This window comes from Ascaphus truei, chromosome 2 (genome assembly GCF_040206685.1).
Source record: "Ascaphus truei isolate aAscTru1 chromosome 2, aAscTru1.hap1, whole genome shotgun sequence".
Lineage (NCBI taxonomy): Eukaryota > Metazoa > Chordata > Amphibia > Anura > Ascaphidae > Ascaphus > Ascaphus truei.
In genome coordinates, this window is record NC_134484.1 from 144,040,705 (window position 1) to 144,051,228 (window position 10,524).

The window sequence follows — 10,524 nt, forward strand, 5'->3', positions numbered from 1 at the left end:
CTCTCTGACGGCTTCCTATTGGCCTGCGTGGCACAGGTCCTCTCTGACGGCTTCCTATTGGCCTGCGTGGCGCAGGTTCTCTCTGACGGCTTCCTATTGGCCTGCGTGGCACAGGTCCTCTCTGACGGCTTCCTATTGGCCTGCGTGGCGCAGGTTCTCTCTGACGGCTTCCTATTGGCCTGCGTGGCGCAGGTCCTCTCTGACGGCTTCCTATTGGCCTGCGTGGCACAGGTCCTCTCTGACGGCTTCCTATTGGCCTGCGTGGCACAGGTCCTCTCTGACGGCTTCCTATTGGCCTGCGTGGCACAGGTCCTCTCTGACGGCTTCCTATTGGCCTGCGTGGCGCAGGTCCTCTCTGACGGCTTCCTATTGGCCTGCGTGGCGCAGGTCCTCTCTGACGGCTTCCTATTGGCCTGCGTGGCACAGGTCCTCTCTGACGGCTTCCTATTGGCCTGCGTGGCGCAGGACCTTTTTAAACAGGACTGAGAGATACCGTGTCATAGTCAGATTTAGGAATCTGTGAGTATAGGGTCCCAGGTGCTTAGTTCCATGTGGTTCAGCTTCAAAGTTCTCCTGCATTAAACCAAAGGAGACATTTGTTGTGATGGCAAAGGGCATTTAAGTTTGATTTTTAAAAAGGATAAAAAAAATTTTTTTTTTTTTTTTTTTCAAATAATTATCCAGATTTTGAATTTCTATAAGATATGGGAAAAGAATACATTTAGTTTTGTTAAGAATGTCTTTATTATAGTGGCTTAAACATGGCAAGTACAAAAAAAACTCCCAAGATGTCTTCAGCACTGGTGCAAACGAAGGTTAATTTACGAAGAAACAAAAGCTGTTTATTAAGGCAAGGATGTATTATGAATAAAAATTAGCATTCTATCAACTTGAAACTGTTTGTCCGTGAATATGTAAGAATTGTATTGTGAAGAAATGTATTTGTGTTCACAGACACACGAATCAACCAAACTCTTTTCCTGTCTGACTGGACCAAAAGCGATCAGTACTTCGATGGATGATACTGAAGCAAGGAAGCTTGTTGAAGACTGTAAAAAACTTCAGAACGAAATGATAAGACTGTCAGATGAAAATCAGCAACTGAAAGTAAGCCCATATTGCTTTTACAGGTTATTGCAGTGTTTAAAAAAAAAACGTCCTGCCACATTTTAGGAATTACAAAACATTAATGTAGGTTACAAAGAAGTGTTGGTTATTTTTAAAGTGGGGTCTGGCTGGTGGTCCCAGGGAAAAAGTTTAAAAAACATTGTTACTCTTGCAGGACAGGTTAAATAAATGCCAGTGGTGGGATTACAGCTCTAGATATGTTCCATTACTTACCTTGTGTGCACGAGCCACACGTTTTGCTGCCCTGTGCAAAGGCTGACAAACTGCTCCTAAACACGCACCCTCCTGGCCCAAACAACTTCCCTCCCGGCCCAAGCACCCACCACAGAAGGGTCCACCACTCGATTCATTTTTGCTGCCGCCCTGTGCGAACGCACATTCAAATGCTAGTTTTATAGCCGCTCACAATTGTTTTCTTTTTTTGGATATTGTTGTTATCCGACAGACAAAAGATTACAATATTGCAATGCTTTCCTCATTTGAGAGGTACCATATTCTAACATAAGCTGTAGGTTCTATTCAAATGTATAAACTTCATAAATTGCACAACCCTTGCAAATCTTCCTGGCTTCTTTCTCTCTTTGTATTTATATATGTTTTTTAATTGAACTCTTAACCTCTAGGTCTGGTGATGAAGGTACTGGTGCTTAATAACTTGCAAGTGTTATCCTTGTGACCTTGGCCAAGTATCTTTATGTTCATGGGATTCAGGCATCAAATACACCTAATCTCTTCAAGTCATTATACATGACAGACCAGGGGTGGGCCTCTCGAGTCCAAGGGCCACTAACACGTCAGGTTTTCAGGATATCCCTGCTTCAGCACAGGTGAATTCGTCTTCAAAGTTCTAGTTGTCATTCTGATCTTGAAGAGAAGATTCGATGTAAGTTGTGATACCTTTTAGCGGGCATTAGAATTCTTCATATATGAAAACTTGACGACGATAGAAACCTTTTGAGGTTTCGAATGCGCTCGGCACTATAATTTCATGTATGAAGAGCTCTATTGTTGGTCTGCTAAAAGGCATCAGAACCGACACAGAATCTGGGATATTTATGAAACTTGCTTGAGTCTCTTACATCTTTTGCTGACAGAGCATATTTATTTGTGCTGAAGCAGGGATGTCCTGAAAACCTCTCCTTGTTGGTGGCCCTTGGCTGGAGTTGCCAACCTCTGCCATAAACTTTACAGGTTCAAAGAATCTCTAGAAGACTGGCGTATTGCAATACATTTTAATTGCCACTTTGGGGAAAATGCATGGCTTATATAATGCCTCCTAAGGTTACAGGACATACAACAACATTGTTATAGTGAATTTCTGTTCTAAAAGCTTCCAATTGGTCAACTGAGAAATGAATAATGACCAAAGTTGTGTGGCATCTCTAATAATTGCACTCTACGTAAACACGTGTAGACCTTAAGTCAAGGATCCAAATATCCGAAGGCAAATAGTAAAGACAAGAAATACCTGTATTTTTGCAACTAATGGTTGCAAAAATAGGGGTATTTTTTGGTTATACTATTTGCTTTAGGGTATTTGGATCCTTGACTTATTAAGGTCTACGTTTCTACTTTGTATTCCCATCAGCAGAATGTGATGGCACAGAAATATAATGTGTTCTGCTACGTTTTCCTTTACAAACTCCAACTTTTGCATCCTCAAGGAATTTAAAAAGCAATTGCTTTTTAGAAAAATTCTGTCTTAACTGTTAAAGCAAAAATGTAGCCGTAACTAGGTGTCCAAAGACCATTGCTCTATTTTGTACATTAGGCCAAGTTTATAGTAAGTACAACAGACACGTTGCAAACAACTAACCTCAATCCTATGTGGCTCGTGCGCACTGAGGCGCGACCGCGTTTTGGAAAGACAAAACATTCTTTTCAAGCGACGTCCGCGTCAAGTGAGCGGATCCGCCAATGAGGGCGAAAAAGCTTTAACATCACCGCCACGCCTCTCCACTGCCTGAACCAATATTTTTAGCAATCGCTCGAGCCTGTCGCTCCTGTCACGCCATGAGCTCTGTCGCATGCGGCTACTATAAACGAGGCCGTAGGCTCTCCAATTTGAAGTACCACTACATTTTTAATGCCACTTTGACCATGACTCCATCTTTTACAGGAAAATGTATCAAATACATTCAAATTAAAATAATAAAAATGACTGGTATCAGGAACAAACATCTCTACATTTCCATTAAAAAAAAACAAAAAAAAAAAACACAGTTATTTATTTAATACTGACTATATTGAACCAACTGCATTATTGGCATAAACAAACCACGAACCTAGCAAAGTTGGGAATACAAACTTTTTCCTGTTGTGCAATGATTTATAAGTATTTAACCTAGTGTTTCTAGAAATGTAACACAATCAGCAACTGTTTGGGAAAACTTAAATCACTGAATAGTGGCATGCGCCTTTTTTTGTTTTGTTGAGGAATGAATGTCCAATATTTTTAGCACATTTATACTTGTGCTATTGGTGCGGTGGCCTAGCTAAATTATCCAATTTGGGCTCGGACAAGTTAAAAATTAATAAATAATTGAATGACCATACTGTGTTTCTCTATTGATTTTACTGTTGCTGCATAAAGATTTCTTTTCTTTTTCTAGGATGAAAGTTTGAGGATGAGAGAGGCCGGACCAGATAAATCAGCCAAACCATTTGTCCGAGAGCAAGGCAACCCTCTTCCATCGCTTCTTGTCGTCATTGCAGCAATTTTCATTGGATTCTTTTTAGGGAAGTTCATCTTGTAGAGTAAAGCATGCAGTGCTCTCACTTTTTTTTCCTATTCTTTTCTTTGTTGTTTTTTTCTTTTCTCTTGGCCATAAAGAGTTGTTTACCTACCATATCATTGGTAGCAATGGCCCAAGGTGACCATTTTGTGTACAGCGTCATACAGGCTTCGTCTTTAACGATCTCACGGTTAGAAAAAACAGAATTTAAAAAAAAAAAACTGTTCGGCTATGGGACAAAATTGTATAAATGCATCAACGGCAGGTGTGTCCTTCGCACATTAAGTCCTATACGGGAAAAAAAAGTTGTAATCTAAAGAATCGTTCTCTATTTCTGTGGTTTTAATAAGAGTTTAAGAAAATGTTAAGTCTTGTATATGTTTTAATCCTTTTAAATTTTATCTGTTGCTGTTAACTCTTGCAGTATGATTTCTTTAGATTGCTAATCTCATTCAGGTATATAACAGAGGTATCTTGGGATGGTGTCTCTTCAGTGTAAATTCTCTCCTTTATTTTGCTGATCTCATGGCAGTTTCATACTTGCCACAAATTGACCTCCTTGCGAGGCAGATGTTTTTTTATTTTCTCTTTGCAGTCTGTGTCCCATTATATTTAACATAACAAAAATAAAACGTAAGATTTTTTTCCCCTGCTGGATAGCCTTTCTGTGTCTGTAATAATAGTACAAAGGGTCTCTAAAGAAGTTCAGTGTTTGTGCTGATTTTGATACTTGTAACATCTGTTTTTCTATTTGTCTGTGGACGTCACTGCCTTAGATGGGCGCAATGAAAGCTTGTAAAGGCTCCATCAGTATTAACTGTGGAAAAATCCTTCCTTCCCCACCCTAAAGAGTCCTGTTGAAATCACATATTCGGCCATTTGGTAAATATTTGAAAATAAAGAATTAACATTTATCTTCACTTGCAGCTGTTCGAGTATTGACTGACTTAGCAACCTCATCAGTTATGTAGTTCTTGTGCAATTATGCCTATGCCATTCTGTATGTATTGTGGCTTAATTCCATCTGAATTTGAATGCTATTAAATGCATCCTGGGCACTGAAGTAATTAAAGTTGGCCTAGCAAATAAAAAAAACAAAACAAATTAAAATTTATTATACTACCATCAATCAAATATGATCTGTGTAATATTATTTTTTGACAGTTCTAAGTTGTTTGCAGCATTTCTCGTTGTATCCATGGCTCTGCAAACTCAGCCCTGTGGAGGATCCCTCGCGAGTCATCTGTCGCTTTTTCCTTCTCCCTGTTTTGAATATGCTGCATCTTATTAGTGCTTGGTAGTGACTTGAATAATTTTGAATACACTTATTTGTTGTGCCTACATATTTTTTTTTTTAATTCCATTTCCCCCACTCAAGATCAGCATTTTTTTGGGGTGCTGCACCCAGGTAGGCTACTGATAAATGACAAATCCTTGTATTCTGTAGTATTATGAGAATTGGATAGCAAAGGTTTTTATTGATGAGCGCTTCTGCTACAAAGTTCTAGTACATTTTTGCATGCAAGAGCACACTTTTTTTTTAATTACTTTGAGCTTGTCAACTTATAGTTGTATTTACGCTTATTCAAGTAAACAAAATGCCTATATTTAAATTGTAGTAACTGAACTAGTTCATTTACGTGCACATGTGGAGCCAATTTTTTTTGGGGGGGGGGGGGGGGGGGGCTGAAATGTATGGATTTTAGGAGCTGCAGAATCTGTATTCTCAATTGCCCCAGCAATTTTACGGCTTACGGCAACAGTTCAGTTACTACAATGAAGATATGTGTATTAATATATTTGCATAAATATTAAATGTCTAAAGTACAAATAGACAAGTAATACATTTCGAATTCAAAAAAAGTAAGTTACTTCCTATGTCTCACTCTCACATAATAGTAAATTGTTTAGAGCACACTGTTCTTAAACCTTAATTCCATTTTGTTGCAGTTGATACATTTTCCACGTTATTTGCTAGTAGGCAGCAAATATAGCCCAGTAGATGCTGCTAACTAGTTTGACAGCTGTAAAGTTGGGATTCACAACAATCCAGATATGCACATTTTGGGTTATACTGTATGTAGAGACTTCAGTTTTGGTTTTCCAAACTAAATTCCACATATCATGCACTGGTGTGGTTGTTCTGAACTGATTTTATGACTCATGGGATGGTATTGGCATGATTTCTCGATGCAAACATTTTGTTCTCATGTGGTTTTGTTGAACTAGTTAGTGGGCTTTTAAACTTTAATGCATTTTTGTAGCTAGCATGCACATGGTGGTCTTCCAGGGAGGAACAAATCACTTAATTTTGTTAGAAAAAAAAGCAAAGTTACTGTTACTCCTTTTTCGGTTTGTAATCTAATGTTGAAAAAGGTACATGTTTTTTCAAAAAACCTCGCTACCAGCCATAAAAAGTCTTTGATGCAGAATGTCATGTGATATGGTGTCGTTATTTCAGAAAATAATTTTCAATTTTTTTTTTTTTTTTTTTGTGCAAATCTTCAAACATTATTATCCCTCATCAGAAATGGGCAAGCTTGGTCGCAAACTTTTCTGTACTTACCTTCTAGTTTGCCCATATGCTATATTTAGGGGGTTATCCACTGTATGTAAGCGCACCCAATCCAGCATCAACTGCAATGGACTTGAAGAGCGCAGTTAATGACAGATTGTGTGCGTTAACCTGCAGAGGATAATTAAACACTCCCATTGTTATTTGTATGGCTTAATGTTTGTAACTTGTCTTGTTCTGAAAAGCACATGAACTGGTGCAGGGAAGTGTTTTAAACCCAGGCATGTACGCACAATTTGTACCTGAAAAGATTATATGGTCTCTGGTCTGCCTTTCCTTTTTCTTTGTTTCCAAGTGTGAGATGACATGTACAGTCACAATAAACAATACTTATTGTTATGGGTAATATATGTCACCCTTTCTGTTACGCAGGTGCTTTCATTGTGTTACAAGCATTTCCAGATCGGCAGGAGTTAAACCTCTAAGTAGGCTGGTATTGAATGTTTTTTTGTTACAATTTCAGTGCATTCATTTCAATGTTTCATCATCAATTTCTATTCATCTATATATAGACGGATTGGTAAAATCTGATAAGGTGTGAATGCATTTAATTTGATAAAAATCCACATAATACATTTCTCAAGTCAATTTATGCTTTGTTTGTATCCAGACAACATTACTGTTTTATGCCAACGGCCTATCCTGGATCCAAAGAATAGGCATTCTAAGGTAACATAAATGGGAGTTTGGAAGCAGAAAGACACCTTTTGAGAGTTAGCAAAGCAAATAGTACTACTTTTATAACTGAATCAAGGGAAACATTTTGCTGATCAAAATGCAGAAGTCCTCAATGGTCTTCTTCCTTTTTGTGGTTTAAGATGACACATGATGAAAGGCTGCAGATTGAGCATGCCATGATGAATCTTATTACAAGCGTGTAACAAGTTTTGGGTGGACGAGGTTCATGCCACTAAAGTAGTAGTTACGCAGGCATTTAGTGGCTGCGAGTGTGATGCAGGATGAGTCTCTTGGCTGTGTAAATGGAATGTGGCCCGTTCACCACATGTACATAGTGGCTATCTTTTCCATGTTCCTTGAAGCTAGTTAGCTGCTGTTCCTGTTCCCTTTTAGTGATTTAGCTTTAGCCACTGTTAGAAGTAAGAAGGGAACATTTTCACATCTTAGGGGAGAGCTAAAAGCGTTTGGTTTCAATAGCTATCCATATTAACCCCTTACAGCTCTGGAGGGGCCTTTGCTGAAGCTTAGTGCTAAAATGTAGCGGGGCGTCATAAACCAGAGTCTTTCATGAGGTGCTGTAATATTTGGACTGTCCCTTGATTCCTAGTGATCCTCTTTAATGTTGTATATAAAATGTAATGCTCAAAATATTTTGCTATCAGCAGTGTCTTTGAAAGAAATCAACAGTACTAAATTATGAAATATGGATTAAACTGTCTTTGTTCCTTCAATGGCTAGATGTGGTCTTTGTCTGGTTATCTGCTTGTGGATATGGATAAATACACAATTCCAACATGCCACATTCTTATAGCACATGTATTCAGCGCCTGTTCAAATTAAACACTGTAGCTAATTGGAAACATACAAAAGTGAATCCCTGTTATGGGAATCTAGCAATCTGCACTACACTGATACTGCACAAAAGCATTAATATAAAATGAACATGTATTATATAGCCTTAAGTATATTTTGGCATATAGAGTATTGTTGTGGGGAAACAAAATATTAAACAGTTTCTAGAACTGAAATTAACAACCTGTACACTGGTGTTTAATAACGTGGCATATTTATGACAATTATGTAAAAATACTATTCTACATTTGTTTACATTCCTTTAGGTCCTCATGTTACCATAGATATGTGAAAATAAGGAAAATATGTTAACATGGGTAATAACCCTCCACCTCTTTAAATGCAATTGTTGAAAGTTGAAATGTGACGTGCTTGGTGGGGGTTGTTTTGCACTTTCATGCACATCTGAATATCTGGATGATATTCACAGCACCTAGTGTGAAAAAAAAGATATATTTTCCACAGGACACATACAATTTAAAAATTGAGGATTAGTGAATCTTTCTTGGCAAATCCATTACCGTGACATGTTATTAATGAAGTCTATGCTAGTTCCTGCTCACTTTGATGTCGCACAAAATAGGGTAACTAGAGCTGAACAAACCTGATCAAGTTTACAGATAAGGGTGAATCATTAATGTGCGATAGTACTAATTGGGCACAGCTGCACTGACACTCCCAATCAAGTCAAAGGTAGTTTAGTTAAGTAGTGCTAGATTAGCATGATCACACTTTAATGAGTAACCTAATGAACATGTTTACCAAGTAGTGCTCAGCCATAAGGCTTCCCATTTGCAATTTTATTAAATGGGCTCTAATGTTCCTTATTGCTTATCACTGCTTAGAAAGTGTGGTTTTAAGACGGGAGATCAATCCTAAACAGTTAAAGTACATTAATAGCAGAAATATTACAAATTGGGGTTCTACATTCATTGTAAGCTGGTCACGCAAATTAGTTGTGATAAAATGTAGAGGTATTACATTGGCTCCTCTTTTGTATGTAGAGGGAAAACAACTACAAAACCTATTGCAAGAGGAAGCCAAAACCTTAGCTCTTCTTTGGATAAAACCCGTAAGAAGTGCAACAGTGGTTTGATAATGTTAAGATAAAGCACGTGGCCTCGATGGTATGCACTAAAGGCGCTCAATTCACTCCTAGCCAGAACATGCTATTTAATATTGAAGTCTATTGCCACAGGCTCCGTACCACAACATTGGTGTAAAGCAGATGTTGAACCTGTATTTAAACAGATGGATCGCAATCAGGGAAATAGACCTGTAAACCTGACATCAATAGGGGGAAAGCTACTTTTTACGTGTTTTTTAAGGGATAATGAGGAATACACTTTGGATAAAATGATTAGTAAATTGCGTTATTTATGAGGGATTGGTCATGCCAAACTATTCTATAAAGCATTAAGACCACACCTTGAATATGGAGTACAATTTTGGGCACCACTCCTTAGAAAATAAATTATGGAACTAGAGAGTGCAGAGAAGAGCCACCAAATTAATAAAGGGGATGGACAATCTGTCTGGGGAGAGGCTAGAAAAATTAGATTTATTTACATTAGAAAAGGTGTGTCTTAGAGGGGATTAGACCACTATATACAAATATATTCGAGGACAATACAAGGAGCTTTCAAATGAACTATTCATCCCAAGGGCAGTACAAAGGACTCTGGGGCATCCATCAGGTTGAGGAAAGGAGATTTCACCAGCAACAAAGGAAAGGGTTCTTTACATTAAGGGCAGTTAATGTGGAATTCATTACCCATGGAGACTGATGGCAGATAAAATAGATTTGTTAAAAAAAATAAATAAAGGTTTGGACATCTTTTTTAGAAAGGTATACAGGGATATACCTAATACGTAAACATGGGAAGGAAGTTGATCCAGGGAGTAAATTGATTGCCAATGCTTGGGAGTCAGGAAGGAATTTATTTGTCCTCTTATGAGATATTGGATGATAAAAGCTTGCCATTTCGATGATAGTTCCGGCTGGGCTATTAGGGGCTACCAGCACCCCCTACAGAGGTTAGTATCTCAAGAAGCAGGGGGTCCCCGGAGCGGAAAATAATGCCGTTCAGCTCCAGAGACCCCCTGCTTCAAACCTATTCTTAAAAATATAAAGCAAGATTGCTGCTTTTAAGAGGCAGTCCAAGCGGCACTTAAAATAAACAAAAATAACATATTTTATTTTTAAATGTATACAGCCGTTGATGACTTTATTAAAAATAAATTGCCTAAGCTGTCGATTTCGTTCTCTCGTGGTCAGCAAAGATCCTGCTTTCCAGGATTCACTTAATGGTGGCCTGTCCGTTTTTAATCAATCCTTGAGTTGGTGTAATTCAGCAGCTACAATGTATTGTTATATTACCAAGGTAACATTGTCTATTGTTCACGTTTGCAACACTATCCTGTTTGTGATCATTTGTTGCCAAAATATTGAACTACTGGGACAGCGTGTTTAAAACCTACTATAGAAATCAAAGGATTCTCACGATAAAACATTAAAATTGGCATTTAAGAGTTAGATCATACTTAAAAAAAAAA

The 10,524-nt window shown here is 38.1% G+C and overlaps 1 protein-coding gene across 1 annotated transcript in view; it reads left to right on the forward strand.

Annotated features, from left to right (window-relative positions):
- The window catches only part of VAPA (VAMP associated protein A), a 56,664-nt gene extending 48,817 nt beyond the window's left edge, over positions 1-7,847 (forward strand). The window contains exons 5-6 of the mRNA XM_075585375.1: positions 955-1,107; positions 3,741-7,847. Coding sequence (XP_075441490.1) covers positions 955-1,107; positions 3,741-3,884 — 297 coding nt within the window. The 3' untranslated portion in view covers positions 3,885-7,847. The remainder of the gene's footprint in view (positions 1-954; positions 1,108-3,740) is intronic.
- Positions 7,848-10,524: the final 2,677 nt, after the last annotated feature.